This window comes from Monodon monoceros, unplaced genomic scaffold (assembly GCF_005190385.1).
Source record: "Monodon monoceros isolate NGI ecotype Baffin Bay Population unplaced genomic scaffold, NGI_Narwhal_1 Super_Scaffold_13, whole genome shotgun sequence".
In the NCBI taxonomy this organism is placed as follows: Eukaryota; Metazoa; Chordata; class Mammalia; order Artiodactyla; family Monodontidae; genus Monodon; species Monodon monoceros.
This window is the reverse complement of record NW_021703769.1, coordinates 16,595,137-16,622,965: the sequence shown is the minus strand read 5'-3', so window position 1 is coordinate 16,622,965 and position 27,829 is coordinate 16,595,137. Positions and strand designations below refer to the sequence as shown.

At 45.8% G+C, this 27,829-nt stretch overlaps 1 protein-coding gene across 2 annotated transcripts in view; it reads right to left on the bottom strand.

Annotated features, from left to right (window-relative positions):
- PTPRT (protein tyrosine phosphatase receptor type T) overlaps positions 1-26,340 on the bottom strand; it is a 1,065,023-nt gene extending 1,038,683 nt beyond the window's left edge. For both annotated transcript variants that reach the window (XM_029221736.1, XM_029221738.1), the window contains exon 1: positions 26,253-26,340. In XM_029221736.1, coding sequence (XP_029077569.1) covers positions 26,253-26,340 — 88 coding nt within the window. The remainder of the gene's footprint in view (positions 1-26,252) is intronic.
- Positions 26,341-27,829: the final 1,489 nt, after the last annotated feature.

Here is a 27,829-nt window from a genome sequence, read left to right as displayed (position 1 = left end):
ACCAGCCCGCAAAGCCGAGCCGGACTTGGGCCCGGGAGACAAGTGCTCATGTGTGAACGAGAAGCCATCAGAATATAAATGAGCGGGGAGGTCTAAGTGCCAAGAATCCGCCACAACGGCTATTTGTTTGGTGCTCTGGGAAAGCACCAACGGAGCCTCCACGGAGGCAGCCAACAGCCAGAATAAAACTGAAAGAAGCTGACCGGGTTTCAGACACACAAATAAGTCCAGTTGATTAAGAATTCCTCTCTATTTAGAGTTAGCGACAGTCCCAAAGAGGTGCCCGCCAGCGTGGAAAAGGTGATTTCACTGACGAGAAGTGAATTAGGTGGTTTCTGGACACAGGACTGCATTCCAGACCCCAAGTATGGCATCTGACTGATTTTTCATACAGCCGCCAACAGTAGCATTGATAGCCCCATTCTACAGGTAAAATAACTGAACCCCGAAGGGCTTATCGATCATTTGAGCATGGTGATAAAGCCAGTCTGCCGGAGAGCAGACCATGTGTCAAGTCTGCCTCTTGAGAATAATTAGTTTTTTAATCTACAGTGTTTTCACGTGCAGGGTTTAATGTAACGCAAAATTTATTTATTAGAAGCTACTAGTTACTTCCATGGTGGAAGGAGGGGTGAGACATGGGAAGAGGTACGGGGAGACTTTAAGACCCTCGGTGCTGGTTTCATGGGAGTGTCATCTTGTGATGACAGTGTTTCAAGGTAGACACTTAGTGACTAGGGAATTTTCTGTATGTATGTTACACTGACGCAGGGATCAGAAAACCATGATCTGAGGGCCAGCTGCTTGTTTTACTGGAACACAGCCGTGCCCATTCCTTTACATATCGTCTCTGCTTCTCTGACCCTTTGGAGAAAAAGTTGGCTGAGCCCTGTGTACACTATACTGAACCTGACTTGGGCACTTAGGAGATCTGCCTTTCTGCCTGTGTGTTTCTTAGCCAATCATGGAAATGAGCTTTGCAGACTCTATGAACACATCAAATGACAAGCAGGGGGAAGAGTTAGTGTTACCCTGATGTGCTCATTAAAGAATTTAAAGGTTAGCTGATAAAAAACAACACACAATCCAATGAGGATATAAGTAAGAACACCAGAATAAATGGAAGAAAATCAAGATCAAAGGCAAGACAGGTATTACAGAAATCACCCACTGTGACCTCATACATAACGACTAACACTGGGCTGCAGATTTGACTCAGAGTTTCCCGGACACCCAAGCAAAATGGTAACACATGTGACAGAGATGCACTGAATGTCAGGAAACCAAGATGGGATTTAAAATATCCCCTGCACAGTCCAGCAAGTGTTTAAACCAATGCACACAACTGAAAGCTGGCTGTTCCGGATTTTCAAAGCACCTTTACCCCATTTTTCCTGCAAAAAGATAACTCATTTTTTGCTCTGATGGGCAAAAAACCCCTCAGGAGCCTAATTTTCGCCAACTGCCATGTGGCACTGCCCACCCCCATCTGGGCTGGCTGGCACAGACCTCGGCGAACAGAGCCCAGGGCCCCCAGAGGGTCCTCTGATCATGGACCATTGCAATGACCTACTTGGGATTAGAACAACATTTTAGAGTATAACTGTGTTTCATGGGTCATAAATGTTGCACAGATGCTCCTTATTTACATCGACTCGGTGGATTATTATTGCGGCATTACCATGCTAATATGGTGATGCCTGCATTTGAAACTGGAAGGCAGGAAGCAGGGAGATGTAATTACACAAGCATGGTACACATTCGGGGGCAGGAGTGGGATTCAATAAAATAAACAGTAGTAATAGGTAGCACTGAATGTGTGCTTTATATATATATTAACTAATTTAATTCTCAGAACAACCCTATGAGGTGGGTTTTATAATTATGCCCCTTAAGAGATGATGAAACTGAGGCAGACCTAGACTCAGTAACTTCCCAGGTCCGAAATGTTGTAGCGGCAAAGCCAGCGTCTGACTCCAAAGCCTCTGTTCTGTTAACAAACGCCCAAAATCAAGAACAGCAGCAACTTTCTGCGGAAGCAAAAGCTATTCCTGGTGCTGTCCTACCCTGCATCACCAAAGCACATAACTAGTAACGCCCAAAACTAGCTCAGTGGTCCCTGGAAAGTACAACACTGACTCCCTACTGACCGAGGTCTCCATGGTCCTGGACTCCAGGAGCAGCAAGGAGTCAAGCCTTTGGATCAGGTCACGGGGCTGCCTCGGGCCCCTCCCTTCCCCTCCCGCTACACTAGCTGGGCATCCTACGGCTCCAACCACACCAAAGGGCTTGGCTTTTCTCAATGACCTGTCATTCCCCCATGCCCTCGCCTGCCTCACTACCTCAGTCTACCAGAAACCATCCCTGGCTCCAGCCAAGTGAGCCGTTCCCCAACTTACACCTACATCTTACATCTACTGTCTCTGTACCAGGACCGCAAACATACCCACCTGTTTCCCCAAACCAGACAGTAAGCTCCTTGAAGACAGGAATGGTCCTTTGTGTCTCCCCTGCTGATGGAGCTCCAGTGGGTGACCCAGAGAGGGAAACACTGGTGGACCAAAGGAACTGGCTGGGGAGAGAACAGAGACCTACATTTGACAGCATCAAGGATGCCCTGCCAAGTACCACAGCCATGCCTCCTAAGGCTTGCCATGAACTGCAGCCTCTTAGCAGCTTTTGAGTCTCCAAAATAAGTATCTATGGTCAACAACTGAGACAGACAGAGTGCTGGCTTTGTGACATTCCACTCTACAACCCAAATCACATTCGCCCTTGATTGCATCTAAGTGTTCTTGTGGTCCATGCTGTGCTAGCACGAGGTGAAGAACAGGCTGTACGTATAAGGCAGTAGCTAGTTCTTACATATTATGTTCCGGTTCTGTGGCTCCTGCACTGGCCTAGTGTCCTCAGGGAAAAGCCATCCAAGGATGTCCACCCACAGCACATCTATCTCACCTGTGTGTCCGCCCACAGCACATCTATCTCACCTGTGTGTCCGCGCATAGCACATCTATCTCACCTGTGTGTCCTTATGTGCGTATAAAAAGGAGGGGGAGAGGAGGAGGGAGAAACACATACATTCCACCTTTTCTCTTGCAGAAAACGTGCTCCTAAAAATTAGTTGCGAACTGAAAGTTTAGAATATATGGATCCTTACATGCTGCAAGAGTGGAATGAGGAGGCTGTCTGTGGGGAGAGAGTTTAAAAATTATGAAATTTTAATTATGATGTCAAGGTTTCGTTTCTTTACTCCGTGTCTACAATGTACTCCTGATTATTCAGGATTAGTTAAAATATTTTAAAATAAATTACAAACAATAAATTTAATTCTGTGATGTCTTATCTTAAATTCCAATTATCTCAGCTTACTGAAAATGACGTTTCACATGAAGGAGAAAATGAGTTTGTGTTGGGGAGAAGGACGCACTGGCAGAGATGTAGCAAAAGATCGGGCTGGAGGTTCAGCACTGATTTCCATTCATTCCTAGAGCCTGTCAACAAACATTTACAGAGCACCCAGTATGTGCCAGGCGCTTCCTAAGTGGTAAGCAAGACAGAACTGCTCCCTCCAAGAGCTTACATTCAAGAGGGAGAAACAAATAAGTAAATAAACAAACACTGTGAGACAGTCGATACTATTAACATCTCAACATATTCAAGCTAATGTGGACAGAAAGTGCAGGAGTGATACTTGAGTGGAGGGTGAAAAGAAGGAACATCCCAAGTAGAAAGAACAGCGAAGCAAAGGCCCTGAGGTGGGCACAGATTTGACTGTTTGAGAAAAGAAAGAAGGCCAATGTGGCTACAGCAGTAGTCAGCCGACCTTTTCTATAAAGGCCCAAACAGTAATTACTTTAGCCTCTGCAGGGCTTCAGTTTCCCCTGCAACTACTCAACTCCACCATTGCAGCATGAAAGCTGCCAAAGACAATTTGCAAACAAATGGGCAAAGCTGTGCTCCAAAGTAACATTTTTATGGACACTGAAATCTGAGTTTCATACGACTGCCACGTGTTACAAAATGCTATCCTTCTTTTGATTTGTTATCTACCATTAAAGATGTAAAAACCATTCTTAGTTCACAGGCCACACACGAACAGGCGGCAGGCCAGACATGGCCCATGGGATGAAGTTTGGTGACCGCCCCCCCGCAGGCTAGACTCAACCAAGTAATGGCAGTGGGAACCAAGGGAGAGGGAATTAAAAGTCTCAGGAGCCAGATCTTAGAGGCAAGAAGCAGTAGTTTGGGTTGGGGGCTTTATTCTAAATGCAAGGGACATGATTTGAAAGAGAAGAGGGACATGCTCTGATTTCTGCCTTTAAAAAATTCCTTTGGCAGCTGTGTGGCGATTCTGACGGTGTCATCAACTTTCTTGGAAAAATGTCAATAGGAAGCTGAACACTGTCTTCTTGATTACGGAGTCTGGAGCAGACCATCTTCCCATCAAAAGCTCTATGGATCTGTTGATTTCTCTCTGTACCTGAATCACTGAAGCTGTTTTTTTCTTTAATGTTGATTTTCAGTCCATAATATGAAAGATTTCGGTCCATAATTTTAAAGGCCACGAAACATGGCCTTTAAGCCACGATGGTGGAAGACACATTTCCTGCAGTTCACATGTGAGCTTCATCTGATTTCCTTTCACAACAGAGAGCATCTGACCAGTCAACAAATGGAAGCTGAACAGCCAACACTGTCTTTACACCTATCAGGCTCCATCTTTGCCTCAAACATATTACCGAGAGGACGTGCATTTTCACATTTCCACTTTCCTCTCACTTTTATAAGAGAAAACTGAAAAAAATTCAATCACAGCTGTGCAGGCAAAGGCAGCAGGAGAGAAGGAGTGGCCCGTGGTTGGCAGACATGAATACAATGGCTTCACCTGATTTTTTAAAGTCCAAATTCAACACTGGGAGGGGCGTGAATGAAAGATGAAGACAAAGCATTTCCCCCCTAATTCTTACTGATATGAAAGGAAAGGCTCTCAGGAGACTTGGCCCTTCTCAGCTTCACTGTGTGTACTGTGTGCCACCCTTCCTGAGTCCTGACTTCCAACATCTACTCCAGAGCCTGACCTTCATATCAATTACATAGGCTGTACTTGGTGTCCTGACATTCAACTTAGCCCACAGCCCAGCTCCAGCTAAGCCTGACCTGGCAGAAAGAAAGCAGCTCATGTTACCAAGCCCCGCAAAACCTTTCCTCCTGACACCTTCTGACCTCTTCAAAATCTAACGCCCCTCGACCCTTGCGAGCTTGGACAAGATTCAAGCTTGTCTGTAAATCCTAGTTCCCTCATCTGCCTACTTCTCAGGGTTATCAGTGAGGGTGAAAGGAAATCACATATTTCAAGCCCCCTGTAAGACCCGTGATAAGTCAATGAAGGTAAATAAGTAACCAGGTCAAACCCAAACAGAATTTTCCATCTCCCTCTTTCAGTCTCTTACTTAAATTTCAATCCCTCCCATGCCCACAGAAGCAAAGGCTTTTGTGGCAAGGCTCTGAAGAATACCACCAAAAAAAAAGGCGGGGGGTAGTTTGAGATGTGGGTCTGTGGCAGGTAGACTCTAAGATTGTCCCCAATGATCCTCATTTCTCAGTACTTATGCTTTTATGTAATCCCCTCCCCTTGAGTGTGGGCAGGACTGGTGACTGGCTTCTAACCAACAGAATATGGTAAAGGTGATGAGATGTCATTGCTGCAATTAGATACATAAGACTGTGACCTCCGTCTTGCTAGCAGACTCTCTCCCTTGCTGGGGAGATGAAGCAGGCCACTGTGTCAGAGAGGCCCATGTTGCAAGGAACTAAGAATGGCCTCTAACCAACAGCCCACAGGGCAGTAAGACCCTCAGTCTGGCAGCCTACAAAAAACTGAATGCTTCCTACAGATGGCCAATAGGCACATGAAAAGATGCTCAACATCACTGATTATTAGAGAAATACAACTCAAACTACCATTAGGTATCACCTCACACCGCTTCAGAATAGCCATCGTTAAAAAGTCAAAAAATAACAAATGCTGGAGAAAGTATGGAGAAAAGGGAACCCTCCTACTCTGTTGGTGGGGATGTAGATTGGTGCAGCCACTATGGAAAATAGTATGGAGGTTCCTTAAAAAACTAAAAACAGAGTTACCATATATGATCCAGCAACCCCACTCCTGGGCATATATCCAGAAAAGACGAAAACTCTAATTCGAAAAGATACATGTGCCCCAATGTTCACAGCAGCACTATTCACAATGGAAACAACCTAAATGTCCATTGACAGATGAATGGGTAAAGAAGATGTGGTACATATATACAATGGAATACTACTCAGCCATAAAAAAGAATGAAATAATGCCATTTGCAGTGACATGGATGCAACTCGAGATTATCGTACTAAGTGAAGTAAGTCAGACAGACAAAGACAAATACCATATGATATCACTTATATGTGGAATCTAAAATATGACACAAATGAACTTATTTACAAAACAGAAACAGACTCACAGACATACAGAAAAAACTTGTGGTTGCCAAGGGCAGGGGGCTGGGATGGATTGGGAGTTTGGGGTTAGCAAACTATTATGTATATGTATAACTTAATCACTTTGCTGTACACCAGAAACTAACACAACACTGTAAATCAACTATACTTCAATAAAATAAATTTTAAAAAAAACCCTGAATTCTGCCAACAACTACATGAGCTTAGAGATCCTTCACGATCAAGTCTTCACATGAGACCATAGCCCTGGCTGATGTCCGGGTGGCAGCCTCATGAGAGGCCCTAAGCCGAGGACCCAGCTCAGAGATGCCCAGACTCCTGACCCACAGAAACCGTGAGATAAAACAATATCACTGTCAGTTGCTTAAGTGGTTCCGTAAGTATTGTTTTCAGTGGCTAACTTCGTGGTAATTTTTTAGGCAGCAACAGTTAACTAACACAGGGTCCACTTCAATTTGAATTTCTCAGGTCATCCTAATCCAGAAGTCACATGCTGTCAACTCTCCATACAACTCCAACTGCACTGCGCTAAGCTTTCACCAATTTAAAAGAACAGACACCGAAGAAGCTCTACCTTAAACACACCTGGATCCCTTTCCTCCAGCAAAGGGATGTCATTTGCTAAATCTTCCTCTTTGATGCAACTGACAAAGAGGAAACTCAAACCGTGGCATGGCCACCTCTGGGTCTGGGGGGAAGCGATAACGGCACTCAGCCTGGCGTGCCTCACACCAGGAATGGAGTCAGATGGTTCTGAGTCACGGGCCTCCCAGACCATCTGGATAGAACTGACCTCAGAGGAAGCCAGAGGTGGGGTATCCTTCCGTGGCTATCATCTCATTGTTCGTTATCAAAATCTCTAGTCCGTAGCAATTTTTCCCATGCTAGCATGAATTTCTCATGCCAAATAAAAGTTATCTTTAACTAAGAGCCTTAGGTTGTAAACTTGCTCCCCTGAAGAGTCAGGTCAGGCAAAATCAAAGGAGTCGGAGAAAAAGCAGCAGCATACTCCTCCAAGGAAACGCCATGCGCCCTGTTTCACCACTGGCCCCTCGATGCTACCCCAGGCCCTCTGGCCCCTCCAGACTCTTCCTCTTTTTACCTATATTTCTCTTTTGCATTTCCTCCTACCCGCCTGTCCCCTCCCACGTTGCCTTCATTCCAGTTGCTCCTAAGAAAACCTGCCTTTACAATATCAGAACTTTCCGGACAGCTAAGGTTTGCTCTTTAATTCAATTTCCTACATACTTAAACCTAGGGTTCATTAGGCGGAAGGCATCATGCTAACCACCATAGCAGACGCTCGAAGAGCTGTGTCTACAAAGTCTTTAAAAATATTCTACAAACTGCCCTTCCCTCCTACATGATAGAACAGGGCCATGGTGCATGTCATAGGTTCAAAATCTAAACAGCAGGTTTCCCTTGCCCCCCGCCCTCAGCATCTGTGTGACCTTGGGTTGGTCCTTTGTTGCATCTAAGATTCAACCTCTTAACTGCAAAAAGGTGGTTGCACTTATTAAGAGCAAAGATTAAAATGGAATGATATGCCTAAAAATACCGTAGAAAGCATTACAAAGTAGAATAACGGGACTAAAGAAAACAATTTAGCCTTTCCTTTATAACTCAAGGTTATCTGTAAAAAGATCAGTTATTGTATTCGAAACCCACACCTAGTTCTTTCTCCTGACATCATTTTGTTTTAAAGTGACAGCGTTCGGGGTATTAATTCTTAGGATTAAAAAAAATTTTTTTGTTTAATTTTGTATCCTGACATCATAATTCCCATGACTGCCACAGCGTCTTGAGCAAAGCAATAAGGTGAAGTCTTCGGGGCCTTCAGAGGAGGGGAGCGTCCTCTGCCTACGTGCTACTGCTCCAGCTACTGAGTTTATTGAGATGTCACTGTTGCTTCTTTTAGTTCTCCTGCTCCTCTCTAGCAATCAGGCCATCACTCCTTTTATTAACCACCACGGCAAGCATGTCTCCCTGAAGCAGCCAGTCTCCTTCCTTCCAAACTCTCTGGGCTTGGAATCATACACGAGAGTCTGGGGGCTCTCCCTTAGGGAACGGACAGGAGCTGTGAGTGGGTTTAACATCTACTGGGTAGCCCAGAGGCTCTTCAGCTTCTTTCCAAAACCTTGACATCGCACTAGAAGGTGAGGCTTCAAAATAGTAGGATTTCAGAGGAGAAAGGAGTTTTTACACAATGCCTGGTGTAGTTACCATTTACTGTTTCTATGTAGGACCTTACTTGATGCCTACCTATGTGCATAGACACGCATCTGCATGTCTAAAATTCAACGGTAACAAGACCATGGACATATATGATATGCAGAAGAAATTCCCATTTAACAATGACAATTTTCACGCTATTTATTCGCTACCTTACATATGTTATTTCACATGACGTGCATAACTGTCTAATGAGATAGGTACTATCATTCCCCATTTTGGGATAAAGACATTAAAGCTCAGAGAGGTTAACTAATTTGCCCAAGGACATACAGCAAGTAAGCAAGACGATTAGGGATCCCAGGCAGTCTGAGCCCACAGCCAGCCCAGATGGGAATGAGAATATCTCCAGAGATTGTTGCAAGTTCAAGTCACATTATCAGTTTTTCCTAATAAAGAACAGTAAACTCTAAAATCCACCGATGAAACTGAGACTTATTACAATTCATACATGAATTACCAATTCTCAAAAAAATTCTTAGAAACCACCACTGCTATTATCACTTGCCAGGTATCTTATATGCATCATCTCAAATGGTTGCGACCGCCCCTACCAGACTGGTAGAATTATTCCCTACTGACGGATGGGGGAAGCTAGGCTCAGAGAGATTCAGTAACTCGCCCAAGGACACACAGCCATTAAGTGGCAAGAGCCAGGATTTTAATTCAGGTCTTTCTGACTTCAGTGCCTATCCTCTCTCCAACATGTTGACTGACCCAAGACAAAACAGATTTCAAGGCAAACTATTCTTTTGTAATCAATCTTCGCAATTCAGTAGATCTTTCTGAATCTTGCACAGCTCTGAAATTGAAACAATACTGGCCCGGAAGTGAACACAGCTTGATTGAAAGCTGGGTTTGGCCAGTTACTAGCTATGTGAACAATAAGATCCTACTGTATAGCGCAGGGAACTACATTCAATATCCTGTGATGAACTATAATGGAAAAGAATACGAAAAAGAATATATATATGTATAACTGAGTCACTTTGCTGTACAGCAGAAATTAAACACAACATTGTAATTCAACTATACTTCAATAAAATTTTTAAAACACAGCTATGTGACTTTGGGTATGTCACACAGCCTCACTAAGATAGCATTCCTTTAGAGTAATCCAATTTCACAGAGCCTTTATGAAGATTAAATAAAAGAATGTGTGACATACTGCATGTGCCATGGTCCCTGGCACACAGAGAGTGTTTTAAATAATCTTTCTTTAATTCATCGATTATTATTTTCCTTTTGTACAAAAAATGGAATTGTAGGTTGAGATTTCAGACTGACAGATTTAGGATAAAGTACCCATTATTATATAAGACAGAACACAGAATCTTCACATTAAAACTAAAATTGCTAAAAGTGATCTTAGAAATCACTTCCTATCCATCCATTCACCAACATGGAGTACCATGTATAGGAATTGTGCTGGGCACAGGGGATCATCAGTGAACAGAACAAAGTCCTGACCCTCATGGAGTGTTAATTCTAATAGAAAAGAGTCAGAAAATAAACACATAAATAAATAAAAAGACTATTTAAGGACTTCCCTGGTGGCGCAGTGGTTAAGAATCCACCTGCCAATGCAGGGGACATGGGTTCGAGCCCTGGTCTGGGAAGATCCCACATGCCGCGGAACAGCTAAGCCCGTGCGCCACAACTACTGAGCCTGCGCTCTAGAGCCTGCGAGCCACAACTACTGAAGCCCACACACCTAGAGCCCGTGCTCCGCAACAAGAGAAGCCACCGCAATGAGAAGCCCACGCACCACAAGGAAGAGTAGCCCCCGCTCGCCGCGACTAGAGAAAGCCCGCGCACAGCAACGAAGACCCAATGCAGACAAAAATAACTAAATTTATTTATTTATTTAAAAAAAGACTATTTAAGAGGATCAAGTGCTATGAAGAGAGATGGCAAAGCTCCCTCTCATTTGGCTGAGACAGAAACGGTCCTCCAAAGCAGAAAATGGACTTAACTGGACAAAGGCCCCACATGAAATTAATGGTATATCTCTGCTCCCTAGAGCAGCGGTTCTCAAATTTTCACATGTGCCAGAGTCACCTAGAGGGCTTCTTAGAACACAGATTACCCACTCCCAGAGTTTATGATTTAGCAGGTCTGTGGTGGGTCCCCAAAATTTGCACTTATAAAAAGTTCTCAGGTGATGCTGAGGCTGCTGGTCCAGGGACAACACTTTGAGAACAACTGCCGTTGAGGAATAGAGCCATACCAGAAAGCAGTGAGGCAGGACGGGAGGAGGATAAATACCCCAAGCCTTCTCCTCCTGCCTTAAAATCTCCGGCCAGTGTTCCCCATCTGCTAAACACCATTAGAACCAGAGAGCAAAGGATTCATGCCTCCTGGAACTCAGAGCAGTACAAAGAAGGGCTCCATTAACACAATTCCCTCCCCTTGCCCCTTTGCAAATTAAAGGGTACCAATAATCTCCCACTGTTCCTAGTCTCTAGATGTCTCAGCACCCCTTGTGGTTTCCCTTAGCCCCAGCCATGTACAGTCCTTTCATTAAAGTGTCACAACACATTGGAGTGTAATTCTGTTTTCTGTCAGGATCCAGAGAGATACAGCAGGAGACCCCAGACACCTCCTCTAGTGGTGATATTTTTGGAAACTGACAAAAGCTATTCTATTTCTTCCTACAGTAACGTCTATCAAATGCAGGTCAAATATCAGATAATCTTTTTTTATTTGCTACATAAATATGAATTGTACATGCAACTTCCAGGAACCTGCACAGCATATGCAATGAGGTCACTCTGAACAAAGCTTTGTGGCCTGGAATGGGCATTGGAGTGACCAACTCATCCTGGTTTGCCTGGTTTTACTACTGAAGGTCCCACATGCTGGGAAACACCTCCGTCCTGGACAAACCAGGACAACTGGTCACCCTCGCCATGTATTCTGTGCTCCACTGAGTTCCAGTAGTAGGCTCCAGCAACAACATCACCACCAAGAACGACTAGCTTTCATTGAGCAATTTCCATGAGCCTGGCCCCAGGCTAAGCATTTTACATACATCACCTCATTGATATCTTAAACTACCCTACAAGCAAGTTACTATGATTAGCCTCATTTCACAGATGATAAAACTGAGGCTCAAAGGGCTCAAATAACTTGTTCAAGGTCATACAGCTTGTAAGTAGCACAGCATTGAGCCCACACAGTCTGAGATCAGAGCCTGCACTTTTAATCACTATGCTTTCCTTCATGTCAGAGCAGATGGGTCTACCTGCCCCAGACCTGATTCCACAAGAAAAAACAGCCAAGAACTACCAAAAGGTCACATCAGAAACCAAGCTCAAAAACTGCAGTCACAAGAGCAGAAATTGAGAAGGGATTTACACATTCTTTACTGGAGGGCACACAATGGAAAATTCAACGGGGAGGTATTTAGTGCCTTTGGAAAATTAGAGATAAAATTACACAGGCCCTTGTCTTTCAGAACCAAAGTCTTGCTGCAAAATCTCTGACATTCAACAGCTGATGGTGCATCCTACAAAGTCAAAGGCAGTCCCACCTGATGGCTTGGGCGTCAGCTGCTCATTTGTAAAACTCAAATAATCACCTCTCTTAAATCCACAGGGTGACTATCCTGTGGGTTAAATTAATTCAATCAACTAGGTCCAGCCAAAAAGCGTTTTCCTAGAGACCCAGAGGTCCAAAGACCATAGTCAGGGATGAACCCTTCATCCCATCTGAGTTCCTGGGAGTGTGGCACCTTCAGCTGCTGAGCCCCCAGTGTGCAGTCAGCCGCATCTAGGGGCCCAACTTTTGTTCTAGGACAAATGAGGGTCCTCTCTGTGAATTACCCTCTTTTGATACTGGGATGGTTGAGACTTATTTGGGAACAAGATGGGGCTTCTTTCTTAGGAAGACAGCCCCTCTTCCCCACTCAGAAAAGTCTCCTAACACTCAACACTATGTGTTTAAGGACCTGGACTCTGAAATGAGATGACTCAAGTGTGACTGTGGCCAAGCCCTTGAGCCTCCATAAAACCAGTTCTCTGGGCTTCCCTGGTGGCGCAGCGGTTGAGAGTCCACCTGCCGATGCAGGGGACGCGGGTTCGTGCCCCGGTCCGGGAGGATCCCACATGCCGCGGAGCGGCTGGGCCCATGAGCCATGGCCGCTGAGCCTGTGCTCCGCAACGGGAGAGGCCACAACAGTGAGAGGCCCGCGTACTGCAAAAAAAAAAAAAAAAAAACAAGTTCTCTTACCTGATATATGGGATTGTTGTGCCTGCTCCATAAGATCGTTACGAGAATTCAGTGAAGTCTTAGAACTCCCCCGCAATTTTCTCATTGAAAATTCTGAAGAAAGGCTTTCCACCCAGGAATTTCAAGTGGGAACTAAACTTTTCCCCTAAGGATGAATTGAGCACAGCACCTGGCACAAAGTAAACCAGACAGAGAGCAGGAAGCAGTGGCTAAGAACACAGATCCCAGCCTCAAATTGCTCGGGTTCAAGCCTTGGCTCTACCACTCACTAGCTGTGCGACCTTGGGCTTAACCACTCTGTTCTTTTTTTTTTTTATGGTAACTGTACCCACAACATAGGACTGTTAGAAGACTCTACAAGTGACAATTAGTAAAGCCTTTGAAAAATGCCTGGCTCATTTTAAGTTTTTAAAGTACACAATAGTGTTAGTGTTCCCTATTTGGCAGTCATCTCCTCTCTTGTATTTACTCCCCTGGTGTTCAGTTTGAATCCTTCAGGCTCTGCAGACACACTCCAGTGCACCTGTGATTTTCATAACTTTAATCTGGTTGCCCATTATTATTCCCCTATCATCCATCATTTCACCAAATGACTTGTCATCTCCTTGTATTTTCTGCTTTCCATTCCAACATGATCCAAATGCTCCGCTCCTCTGTATACTCTTTTGGGTTTAGAAATTTTCACCCCAGGAGAGTGAAAATTCTTTCTGTTATATTCTAATCTGGGCTAATGGAGTCGCCCTTTGAAATGAACAATCCTGGAAACAGATCTGTTTGTTTCATCTCCGAGACCTGGGGATTTCACAACTTACTCCTTTTGAACAGACTATGGATGGTATCAAATAACAAAACTGATTCATCGGGAAAGGGTAGATTTTTAATATCTTAACCCCCATCAAAGATGTCAAATGGCGCTTCCCTGGTGGCGCAGTGGTTGAGAGTCCGCCTGCCGATGCGGGGGACACGGGTTCGTGCCCGATCTGGGAGGATCCCACATGCCGCGGAGTGGCTGGTCCCGTGAGCCATGGCCGCTGGGCCTGCGCGTCTGGAGCCTGTGCTCCACAACTTGAGAGGCCACAACAGTGAGAGGCCCGCGTACCGCAAAAAAAAAAAAAAAAAAAAAAAAAAGATGTCAAATGATTTGATTTTCAGGGGGAAACAATCAAAAGCGTAAAGTCAGAGACTAGAACTCCAGCCCTTAAGAAACACCAAAGTCATGTGCTCATTTTACAGATGGGAAAACTGTGCCTAGGTTCACAGCATCTCTAAACACTGAAAAGATTGGGGAACATTATTCTTCTGTGTCTAATGTACCCTCCTCAAGCAAACCCAAGGCCTCAAGCAAACCCAAGGGCTGCCCCATGGAAGAATCTCTGTTATTTCTCCATGAGACCCCAGGAGAGAGAAGGCGTAGGAGGTAGATGGACACATGCCTAAGAAGGCCCCTCCATCGGGGCCCCAGTCACTCATGCTCAAGTGCCTCCCTACATCTGCAACACAATTCTCTCCTTTGCTCCTTCTAACCAGATGCAGGGGTCTTAGAATTCCCCAAAGGAATCCTCATTACAGACTTTGAAAGGCAGCTTTCCATAAAGAAAATAAGACCTCAATTTGTTTTGAAAGAACGATCGAGGAACAGTTCATATGTTTAAAATCCCTATAATTTACAACAAATCTTAAATTGCAAGGGTATCACTTTTTAAGGAAATAATTGAAATGCAGAAATATTACAAAGAGAAGTATAATTAACACCTCTGTTCTTCTCTATCAAGAATTATCAACTAATTTTAACAAAGTTTAAATGTATTCTCCTTTTCCAATGAAATAGAATATTACAAATTAAAGCCAAAATGCCTTTTATCTACCATCTCAATTCCATTTCTCTCTATACCTGTTCTGCGAAGAGTAGCCTCTACCATTTTGCTTCTTAGACTAACATAAACATACACAGTGTGATTATTACAATATTCTATTGTTACATCCATAAAACTGGCTCTTTTTTCTTCCTACAGGAAAGAATGTGGCCTTGCAGTTGCTGAGTTTGCTTCATGAACCAGAAGAACCTATTGGTAAATACTGGTAAATATCTCTTAATAAATGCTCATATTTTTAGTATAGGATCTTCCAAGATGCCACTGCATAGCATCTTAGCAAAAACTGGGCTGCTTCTGTGCATAAGCAGGATCCTGCCAGTGTTGAAGATGTCACCAGCAGGTATGCACCCCATGAGGGGAACCAAGAGGCCACAAAAGGTCAGGCCAAGACACCACATCTGCTTCATCTCTCTGTAGTCACCTCACTTCCATGATATCCTGTATCTTGAGCTAAATAAATCAGGAATTTAGACAAGTTTGGAGCACATACAAGGTCTCTGCCAGATAATTTGTAATCCATTTTAATTACGCCACTGGTGTCAGAAATGGGACAGGCATGCTGTGCTCACTATCACGGCCAGATTTTACTCTGAGATCAGAATGCCAAAGTAGGAGACAATAAGTAAAACATGCTGAAACGTGAGAATCTCTGTGAGAGGCTCTGAGCCAAGTGGAATTCCTTCACTGTTCCTCTGCCTCATACCATTTGGACCTTGCATATAGTAAAAGATGGCTGAGCCAAGGGCAATGAGCCCGAGGCATAATTCCTGGAATCTTCTATATGAGCCAAAACGGTAGCTAGGACTAAGAATCTCCAAAGGGAGTTGAGACCCCAAAAGAAGGAAATGTCAGATTTGAACCAAAACCTACAGTTCACAAAGGGATGGCGCCCAACGAGACATCTGAAAAGGCAGGCTAGAACAGGGGAGGTACCAAGGACCCCTAGAGCTCCAGGTGGAACAAGTGGTCAGCAACTTTCCAATGATAAATGATAGCTGCTGAGGTTTTGGAGGTACGAGGAAATGAGAATGGAATTAAGAATTGCTAAGTCAATTCTCAGGTAAAAGCAATTACAATGTGCTTCTGCATACAAGTGAATTTAAATGTATGCTGAACATTTTATGTGCAAAAAGATGTAAAGATAATAAAGGTAAGGGAGTTCTGACTTCATCAACCTTCACTAGAATAGCAACCAATAAGGAGAGCGGTCCCAAGTTAAACTAAGAAAATCTATTTTAAAATATGTGTACATAGCACAGGGAGATCAGCTCGGTGCTTTGTGACCACCTAGAGGGGTGGGATAGGGAGGGTGGGAGGGAGACGCAAGAGAGAGGAGATATGGGGATATATTGCTGATTCACTTTGTTATAAAGCAGAAACTAACACACCATTGTAAAGCAATTATACTCCAATAAAGACGTTAAAAAAAGAAAATTACAGTTAAATATAAAAAATTAAAAAATAAAAATAAATAAAATATGTGGACATCTTTACACACAGTAGTGACCTTGGAACTCTGGGATTTGTTCAGGTGACTCCTCCACCAAAAATCATGTTCAAGGGGTCAAGTCCCAGAAATAATGCTATACTTGGAATACACATCCTCTGTACAGAAAATTTTAAAGATTTAATTGCAAGGGAAAATTCTGCATTGCTAAGTACACCCCTCCAAGAAAGTTTTTTAAACTTCTGTTTAAAGCAAGAGTGGTATGGTACTTGGGTTCAGTTAAGGTGTCTGCATGTTTGAACTGAGCATCTCAACAGTTGGAAACTACAAGTTTCCTCTTTTCCAGGAGATTCCACAGTTCCTCCATAAATCCAATTTAAAGGGCCTCAAGACAATGCAACCCAAGTGTTAGAGAGCGCCCTCTGCTTCGTTGCAAACAATGTGTTTAGAGGAAGAGAACCATCCTAAACTGGAGCCAGCTGAGATACAGGGAAGAGGCTGGACATGCTCCTGGCTTCTGAATATAACTGCTCATTCCTCCCATGCCACCCCATCCCTCCCCAGCCCTGGTTTGAGACATGTTAGAATCTTGCTTAAGGTCTTAGTTTCCGAAGTTTCTGAGCTGAAAACCATTCCCCCAACCCAGTGCACACATTTCCTATAACAAAAAGTAAAAAGATAATGTAACAGGTGCAGAGATGGTAAACAGAAAATATTTGGCAGAAGAAAGAAAAAATAATAGTTAAAAATATCAGAAGGGCTTCCCTAGCGGCGCAGTGGTTGAGAGTCTGCCTGCCGATGCAGGGGACGTGGGTTCACGCCCCGGTCCGGGAAGATCCCACGTGCCGCGGAGCGGCTGGGCCCGTGAGCCATAGCCGCTGAGCCTGCGCGTCCGGAGCCTGTGCTCCGCAACGGGAGAGGCCACAACAGTGAGAGGCCCGCATACCGCAAAAAAAAAAAAAAAAAAAAAAAAATCAGGAGCTCTGGTTCTGGAAATAGGAGAGAGACTGAACATGGAAATAGCTTTGAACTCAAAGCTGATTCACTGGAGCAGAATGACCCAGTCCTTGACCCAGTCCTGCATGTACAGCTGTGCAGGTTCCACAGAGCCACGTGCAGCAGCCCTGACCTACACACCTAGGACAATTATGCCCTCACCTCCCTCATAGCAGGAGAGGTGCCTGGCACCCAACCTTACACAGCCTGACTCAGCAGGACTGAAGATGACAATGAATAAATGAGAAACTGCTCAAAAGTCTAAGCCCCTGAAAGTGGAACCCAGACAAGCATTTCCCCAAGGCATATAATGGGCAAACTCAAGGTGTCTTGGTTTCCTCCTTCCTCAAGGTCACCTTACGGAGATGAAACCAAAAGAGCTTGTGGTTGGGACCATCATAAACTGGTGACCCTCCCGCCTACTTACAACTGCCTAGGAAAGCACAATGGGGACCTCTGGAACCAACACCAAGCAAATAGGTAACCTGAGTAACAGGTAAATTCCTGGAGCACATCCCCATCAGGAACTCCAATGTCTGGTCAGCCCATCTGGATTTTGACAAAACCATCCTTCCTGGAAGATCTCATGGGCCCCAACCACAGTCACCTAAAAACATACCGTGACTGAAGTTCTTCTGTAATGACTGTACTACTGCCTCAGCAATCAAAACTAAACATACATGCAGGACATGTTTTGATCCACATAATAATCTGTATATTTACATTAAACTTTCAATCACTGTAACTTAATAAATTATCAATTTTAGTCTTATGTGAAAATAAAAAACTCTCTAGACATGGGCCGAAAAGGTCTAAAATATTAAGTACTAAATTTTTTAACTGGGATATCTATATGCAATAAAAATAGTAAATTTTAGCTAAACTTTATTATAGCCCTAAACTACTAGTGTTTATTATAAAATGGTCCTTGCGGAACCTACATACTAGTGTGAACGTTTTATAGTCTTATAAAAACACAGTACTTCAACTTTTAGGATAAAGTTTGAAAAGTTTTCTGACGAATCTTCATATTAATTCATTTTTTACTTTCTGACCTTCATAATTAACTTTTTTAAGATTTAAGCTAAGTCAATTATGAGACAATAAATCTCTCTACTCAAAGTCCTTTAAGGAGTGAAATCTTGACACTGAACTGATACTGGTGCCCAAAATAATAAAAAGAATGAAAAGATGTGAACACACTTTAAAAGTGATGTTTGTATTTTTTTTCCCAAGATACAAGGTTTCCTATACTGCGTGTCATTTATTTGAGGTTCCTGTGGTTGGCAGCTCCTAACGTGGCTATGAAAGATCCCCGCTTCCTGGTAGTCAAGCCCTTGTGTGATTCCCTCCCCTTGTGGGTGAGGGGGATCTAGTGACTTTACCTGAAGATGGCAAGAGTGATGAGATGTCATTTCCAAAATGAGGTCACAGAGACTGACTTCCGGCTTGCTCATATGCTCTCCTGTCCCCTCAATAGCTCACTCTGGTGAAGCCAGGAACCACGTTGTGATGGAGGGTCCACTTGGCAAGGAACCCAGTTGGCGTCTCTCCAGCTCATGCAGAACTGAGGCCCTCAATCCAACAGCCATGAGTAACTGAATCCTCCCAACAACCAAGTGAGTGATCTTGGAAGCAGACCCTTCCCCATTCAAGCCGAGGTGACTGCAGCCCCAGCCAATATCTTGACTGCAGAGATCCAGAGCCAGAGAACCCAGCTGTGCTACTCAGATTCCTGACTCAAAGAAAAATTGTGACAAAATAAAGCCACAGAGTTTCGGGGGACAACCTGTTACATGGCAATAGACAACTCACCAAGTTGCCTTAGGACAAGACTGGGATATGTTTCTTTTTCTTCATTTTAGAAAGTCGGTGCTCAACAAACACTGACAGGTGAGAATCATCTGGACCTGTGCACTTAGGGGCCAATTCCAAGATGCTTAAGAAGGAATAGCGACATCAACTTCGAGGCTATACTCACATTTAAGCACATACCTTGACAACGACAAAATTATTTTTAATTAGACAAATAAGTTCTTATGCTCAAATGAACTTTAAAAAAACCAAAGAGATAAATGGTCATAAAGGCATGCTGTTTAAAATAGTTTTTCCTACCCCTAACATTACCAAGAGCCCCTGTTTTATTCTCTTCCAGTGTTCAAATAAAACCTCACAATGTGTGGCTCGGGTTCTGACGTCTCCACGAAAAGGGATCTGGGCTCTTTTTTTTTTTTAAAACATCTTTATTAGAGTATAATTGCTTTACTATGGTGTGTCAGTTTCTGCTTTATAACAAAGTGAATCAGTTATACATATACATATGTCCCCATATCTCTTCCCTCTGGGCTCTTTTTTAAAAAAATAAATAACTGACTACATGTTTGGGACAGAAAACCTAGGGGTAAGCCTGAAGTTCCTTGTTGTCACAGAAAAATCAGTGTGCTCTCAAAGATGTTTGAAAATGGTGAAAAAGGATCTGGTTTAAAGGGGCTCCCAATGACTAACTTGTGATCAACAGAGCAGCAGAAAAGTCATAATTATAATCCATAAGAGCAAGTACAGGCCATTCAAAGCCACCCCATTCATGAGGATTAAACTTTAAGCAGGCTTTAAAAAGTTCTCCTTGCTGATATGAATTCATGAATTCATGCTTGGTTCCAAAGAGACAAATACATGACCCTTAAAAGATTAATAACCACCCATTATGAATTACAGGAGGATCAAGGGAAATGGGTTTGTGATCTCACGATCAGTTTCGGAACCACTGGGATAAAAGGGAAGTAAAGTTAAGTCTGGGTGATCCGAGAGGAACAGGCTTTCCAGAGTCTTGGGAAATTGGAGCTAGGAATGTGGGTGACAGCACTGCGTCCTCCCCCGCAAGACGACAAGTGTCATGACGTCCAGAATGTTTGAGGTTAATAAACATCTTAAGAGCAGCACATGAACTGCCGGTGGGCCAAAAGCATGTTGTATCCGCTCCCAAGCAAGGGGGCTTCCACCCTTCTGTTAAATTTCTACATCCTTGGCTTAATGAGAAAGAAAATGAATGAACGGTCTATTCCCTCCCCCGCCCCAATCCAAACCCTACCAAAACACTCCAGGCACAAAGCACTCACATCTTCAATTTTAATAGGCATTGCCAAGTTAACACTGAAAACAGCTGTTTCAATAGTCACTACTCAAAAGTGAACAAAGCCACCTAATTGCTCAGATCCTTAGCAAAACCTGACAGTCTTAAACTTTTTCATTTTTTGCCCAACTGATGAGAGAGAAGAAACGTCAGCTCATTGATTTAACTCACAGTCTAAAGAGCCTACGAGAGGGGTGGAAGGCCAAACCAAAAATAACGCCTTGCAAATAATGAACGCAACAAACTATTCTGGAGACTGGTAAGAGGCACAAGTAAGAGTGATGCCGCTTACTGGGTGCCTGTTTTGTGCCAGGAACCAAGCTTGACAATTCACAGGAGTTACCTCTGGCTCTTGCAACACCAAGGCACTGGTGTGCCCCCTTTACAGATGCAGAGATAAAGGTTCAGAACCGTGAAGTAACTCACCAAGTTCATATGACAAGCCGGGAGCTGGGATTTAGAGAGTTACTCACCCATCACCACCTTCCAGTTTTCAAATTGTTCCATCACTCCAAAACGTTCTCTCATGCCACTTGCTACAGATCCCTGCTCCCGTGGCCCAGCCCCAGGCAACTACTGTTCTGCCTCCTGTCTCCATAGATTTGTCTTTTCTGAATATTTCATACAATATGTAATCTCTTGTAACCGGTTTCTTTTGCTCAGTGTAATGTTTTTGAGGTTCATCCATGCTGTAGCGTGTTGTCCATAGTTCATTCCCTTCTATTGCTAGTAGTATTCCACTGGATGGATCCACCTGTGGATGGACATTCGGCTTGTTCCCAGGTTTTGGCAACCATGAACAACGCTGCTATGAACATTCACGTACGTGTCTCTGTGTCGACATATGTCTTCATTTCTGTTGGGTGTATTCCTAGAAGTGAAATGGCTGTATCCTAGAGCACGTGTACCTTTTACTTTTTAAAGAAAATGCCAAACCTGTTACCAAAGTGGCGTCACCATTTTTTTATTCCCTCCAGCATCAAATGAAGATTGGAAGCTGAATATTCAAGAAATTGGAAAGACTTTCTATCAGTTCCACTTGTGCACCAGTGAATGTGTGTGTCACATATACTTCAGCAGCTTGACTAGAGTGTGAAAAAGAAATTGTCTGTAACACTGGAGACTCACTTCAATTTACTAGTCACCCATCAGTCTGATGGTGGATCTGGTGGGGTTTCTGAGCAGCCCTCACCTGGGTAAATACCTAGGATGTGCCAAGGGAAACAGCGCTGACATTCTGAAATAAAACAGGCCAAAGGGTCACTGTTTCTCAGGGGCTCCTCATTCTTTCACCACTCTGCCTTTTTGACACATTAATTCCCATTTTTCACAGTTGACTTCGAGCAGATCCCTTGGGATCTATACCTCGCATCCTCACTGCGTCACTCTGTATCTTTTCTACAACCTGTAACTCTTACCAATAGATAATAAATAAATATGATCATGGTCATTTCTCCCTCTTCCAGGCAAATAAGGGTGTGTCCAGCAAGACCACAACCATCGCTGAATCCCATCACCCCCTCTGGTCACCCTGTCCCACCTGCACACAACACTAGTGATCCCCGCTGTCCCTTGGGCTGCATCTGATTGCTCTTAATCCATAGAAAACTCACAGCATTCTTCCTCTCCAAACCAATTTGAATCCATTTTATAAGATTTCACAAGACACTCTAACTACTTTCTAATATCTACATGGTGCTGCCTCCTAGCCCCAATTCCGTAATGTGCCTGCAAATGCTATCACACCTGTCAGGGATGGTTTGTTTTCAATAATCTCATAGCTTTTTTATTTATTGGACCGCCACAGCCCTCTATGTGTTTCCTTAGTCTTTGCTTATTTGTCAAGTGCACAAAGCATCTTTCCCCTCACAGCCCCAGAGTGCCATGCGCTTGATTTCTAGGTTAGGTAAAAGATGGCAGTAGAGCAGCAGGAAGAGCCAGAGGCAAGGAAGACAGTGTGAGGAGGCGGGTAGGAAGGGAGGGAAGACGTCCGTGAACACCGTCCCGTTACAACGTGCGACCACTCTGTTTTCCATCTGTTCTCATTTACAAGGTAAAACACGCTTGGAACTAAACACGCCTATCTAAACCTTTGAATGGCCAAATGTATTAGTATCACCTGTTTCGTTCCAAATCTCTTTCTAAAAGTGGCTGCAGAGAATCAAGCCCCCATAAAGAAGAGAAACACTAAAAGTCATCACCAAAACCCAGCCATCTAATTTTCAATTCATCACTGAGCTTAACATCAGTGCCCCCTTGGCCTGTGTACATGCATCAATGCCAGGGCAAGTAAGAGAAAAGGCTCCCCTTCAGGATAAAGTAGTACAATGCACTCACTCTTCGTGCATCATCTTATCTAGTCTTTACAAAATCCAGTGAGGCAGCTATAATCATTCTCACCTGACAAATGAGAAGCAGGGAATTAGAGAAGTAAATGACTTGCCCAGGCTGACACAGCTGGAAAGAGGCAGGGGCAGTATTCAAACTGAGGACTTCAGACTCCAAAGCTCATATACTCTTTTTTGCTCAATCAGGCTGCCTCCCGAGTTAAACTCCCCCAGTCCCGCATTACAGGTGCCACGAGACTCTACCATCTCTTCATCATCATCAAAAACTGTGTATCAAGGACCCACTGCCTATATGGCATTGCTCGTTTCCACAGCAACACGCTGCCAGAGAGTCATGGGAGTATCCCGTGCTCAAAAAAATGATGATGTAATGTCCTGTGATTGTGGCTCTGAAAGGTGACAGTTACACTACTACAGAGGATGCCATCTCAGCTGGCAGCCTGGAGCCTGCAGGAGCTAAGCAAGAAGAAAAGAAGGAGAGGAGAAAGGCAGTGGGTTGTAAGCCAAGACGGTGGTCTGTTTTCACTATGAACATGTTTGTGATTGTTGCTGAAAAAGAATCCTAGCCAGGTTTGCACATTAATGGTTCTTTTATTAGGAAACAAATCAAGCAATCCAGGAGAGAAAGTAAAATTAGACTGTACTGCTAACAGCTCCCCAGAGGTATGTGGCAATGATTATCAAGTTAAATGACTACATCACTAACAACTGCGATGGCAAGTCAGTCCCTCTCAGGTCCATTTTTGCTCTCAAGGTACAGATGCTGAAACCCACTAGTAAATAAACAAATTACCCCCTTATCCATTTGTTTAACTGTTTCCTTCTTTCCTCATCCCAAATCATGTTTTTGCCACACTTTTCAGAGGCTGATTTAAAATGTGTTGTTGTTGTTGTTGTTTTTTGCCATCATTGCTTACAAAAATAATCCTGGCTCATGAAACACATCTCACAAGAAGGAAGAAAGAAATTGCCTTTTGATGACAAGCTTTCACCACTGACTTTTGGACGCTGTGACTGACACATTACAGCAAAATATATTACCCCAACTGTGTACTGGATGTAAGCTTAAAAACTGAAATTGCTTTCGAGACTGAGAATTTTCAGATTAAAAGAATATGGAGAGCACACCACTGAGTTTTTAAACGTATTATTTACCCAAACTTGCCAAAAGTTTTAAATCAGATTTTTTCAAAGAAATCAAACTATAGTCATATTTAGATTTGGGTTCCAACAATGTCTGCGTTTATAAATAAAGTAAGAAGATAAGTCCAGTTTTAAAAGCCAGCATTTGCAGCATTCCTGCATCTACAAGTGCAGATGTTAGAAACCTGGAAAAAATAATTAACTTAAGTGTTCTAGTTAGCATTAAACCAGAAAGGAGAGAATACATACAGAAAATCCCCATTTTTACAAATGAGTGAGGCTTAGAATGCATCATACCTCCAACACAAGTTAATCCCCCCCCCTCGTTTAAGGAGCCCCTGGAACAAACGCAGCCACTTGCTAAGTATACACTAGAGTAGGTTTGCAGAAGCCACTCAGCTCAGGTCGAATCAAAAGAAACATGGTGCCTTAAATTTCTTCCCAAACTGTACTCCAGGATTGCTTTTCCTTCCCCTGTGTTCCGAAGAGCAAACAAAGAAAAGGTGCTTGCTCCTCACACTTCTCTAAATGTTTTAACAAAAGGCTGCTGAATAAACACATTACTCACTTAAAAACTGAAAAGAAGTTCTATTCCGGAGATAAAAGCAACTATATTTGCATTTTAACAGTTGTGGGCGAGCGCCACCTGGCGGGAGCATCCGGAGCCGGCTTTTAGCATCGGGCAGCTTCCCAAGCCCGTACGGTTTTACCGCACGCCACCCAAGAACGCTCTGAGACCCGTGGAGGAATATTTTCGACACTGGTTCTTGCCGCGGAAACCTGAGTACTATTCATGGGTGGCAGGCCGGCCAGGCCTTGGAGGATAGTAAAAATTTAAGTCACAAATGATGCCTGGTCCCCAGGACTGCCCCCAAGCATCCTCCTCCTTCCCTGCCCTAGCACACCTAACACAGACCCAAAACGAGGAAAACAGGAATTGTGCACCATCTTAAGAATGATGTGTGGCTGTCGCTCTTCTCTTACTTGCTAAACCAACCTTTAAGCTTCGCACACCTCTAAAGAAGTGTCCTAGTCGCCTAACTTCCCAGCCACGAAACAAGCTGTTCCTTCGCAGAAGTCCCATATTCAGTTCCTGTTTTGGAGCAAGGAAGACTCCAGTGCATTTCCAGTGGAATGTCACTCTAGCGGCTCTTAACCTCAGAAGCAGCCTGTTTAAAGAGGTTACACTCCCCCACAGTTTCTTTTTCTCCCCTTCTCTTTCTTTCAGCGTGATAATAGATGGGCACCGCTGTTACTCATCAATCCAAAACGAATCTTTTCCTAAGTCCCACTAGCTCATCTCAGCCTGCCCCCATGATCCCAGCAATCTCCCCTCAGCGTGGTCACACCTGAGCTAATTGGAAACTGCAAGGTGATTCTGAACTTGGAAGCACACCTGCACTCCTTTCTCCCTTCTCTCCTTCCCCCACCGCCTACTCTTTGGGGGCTCAGGGCTGGAAGCTGCCTGCCGTGGGCTTTGGGGATGTGTAAGATCCCGGATCCTGGAGGCCTCCTGTGCATGCCAACTTGCCATTAGTAGCATGCCAGGGCAAACGCCCGCGCGCGCGCACACGCACACACACACACACACACACACACACACACACACACGGGAAACTACCTCTGCTCGCCTCCTCCCCATGGTCAAATCCAAATACGAGTCCCCCAAACTTTTCTGGAGCAGACACGCTCACAGGTCAAATCCCCTCCACCTGAAGGGCCTTAACAGGGGCGCCCGTTTGCTTCGGCTAAGAACCACGGGGTAGGGAGGAGGGATCGCCGTCTCCATCGTTAACACCAACACCTCCACGGTGCCTTCAGCGGCGTAAGGACAAGCTCAGGGAAGCAGCGTGGTTAGAGCAAGTCTGGGGCCGCCTGTCTCTCCCGTGAGACAAGAAAAGCCACCGCCCTGGCCGCCTCGGCCTGCTGGCGACCGGTCCTCCCCACGAAAAGCGCGCGCTACCCAGGAGGCTGCCGGGGAGAGGACGCTCCACCCCGGGCGTCGATGCCGCTTTCCATCTCACCGCCCCAAACACTCAAGTGACAGATTCCGACAAGTGGGAGGCGGCGAGCGGAAATATTCGCCACAGCCGCGGAAAGTTACTCGAGGCCGGGGGGTCCGCAGAAAAGTAAAGCGGCGCACTTCGCCGAACGCTGCCGGCCGAGGGACGCCGGGGGCCGGGCACGCTGGCCCGGGCGCGCCTGGACACGGCTGCCCGCGGCTGCAGTCGGGGATCCGGGCTCCGGCCAGCCGCCCCCCGCATCCCTGCACAACTTTCTCCTCCCGGGGCCCGGCTGCAGGCGCCCGGACGCGCCGGGGAGGGAGAAGGGGCCGGGGGCGCACTCACCTGCGGCGCTCTGCGCCCGGGCGCCGGGCAGCGGCGGCAGCTGCAACCGCAGGAGCAGGCTGAGGGCGAGCGCGGCGAGGCTCGCCATCCGGGCGGCGGTGGCTCAGCCCCTTCCCGCGGGGGCCGGGGCCGGGACTGGGGCAGGCGCGGGGCGGCCCCGCATCGTCGGCGCGGCCGCAGGCTGTACGCGCCGCTGGGCTCGCGGAGCCGGCGCCGCTACGCTCGAAGCCGAGGCGCAGCGCGAACTGAGGCGGGAGGCTGGGCGGGGGCGGGATGCTGGGCGGGGGGTGGGGGGCGGTGTCCCCGGAGTCCTAACGCCGCCGCCGCCGCCGCCCACCCGCCCGACGCTCCGCCTCGGCTGCGCACACACCCTCGCGCGCACGCCCGCGCCTCGCACACGCCCGCGCCTGGCCCACGCGGGCTCCCCGCGCTCCCTCGCCGGGCCGGGCGGCTCGGGGCAGCTGGCTCGTACAGTCATGCGCCCCGCGGGGTCCTCGCCCCTTCCCCCAGGGCCGCGCTGCTGCGCACCATCTGCCCGGCTGGGGTGCAGGTATAGGGGGCGGTGGAGGGAGGAGGGAGAGAGAGAGAAGCCGTGGGAGAACAGGTGAGTGGGGGGACAGATGCGAGAGGAGGGAAGGAGGGGGCAGCCGTCCGGACTCGGGAGGGGGGACCAGATGAATGGGGGAAGGGAGGGGCATCTCCCCTCAACTGTAGCAGGTGTCCGCTGGCGAGGGTCTCCGGCACGCCCTGTGATGAGTAGTTCATGTAAGAGTCGTCACCCCACCTCTAGCACGCGCGCGCGCGCACACACACACACACACACACACACTCTCTCTCTCTTCTGGGTGCATCTATGACCGCGCCGCAATCCCCCCCCATCAGCCTCACAGGCACCCCTCTCATTCACCCACACCTCTCCCTTGTCACCACCCCACACGGGAGAGGGTGAAGACTGGGCACGAGGCATCCCAATCTCTCTTGCTGCCTTCCCCCTTCCCCTTCTCCGGAGACAGATCCCTGTAGCTTTTTCCTTTTTCTTCCCGGTCTGAACAAAGACCTGGTTGAGGCTGAAAGCCTAATACCATAGATCAGAGTCCGAGCTGTCCCTTGCAGCCCACAGGCTGGGACTCTGCTCTCCTGGGAGCAGGGGATCTCATGGAAGAGACCAGGTGCCACTTGGTCCTGGCTGGGGGCCTGGGCTGTAAAAGCCAGGGGCGGGGCCTCTGGGCAAAGCTCAAGGGGTTCACACTCTGTGAACCTGGCCAAAGCCCTCCTTCTTCTGTTTCAGCAAGCCCCAGCCCCCCACCCCATCCCCAGTCTCATCCTTGTTGGGACTCCAAGGATTGGACTGGACAGACTGTTGGGGAGAAATATGAAAGTCGGGCATGGCCAGGGTTTCCAAAACTGGGGAGCCTGGGGCTCTGGATTGAGTTGCTCTGGCAGAGAACACAGAGTCTCCCTCTTGCCCCCCAGTTCCCACTAGATGGAGTGGAACGGTCACCTTGAATAGAGACCACTAACTGCCCCCATGCTACACTTGTAATCCCAGGCTAATTCTTCCAACTCTTGTCTAGCTG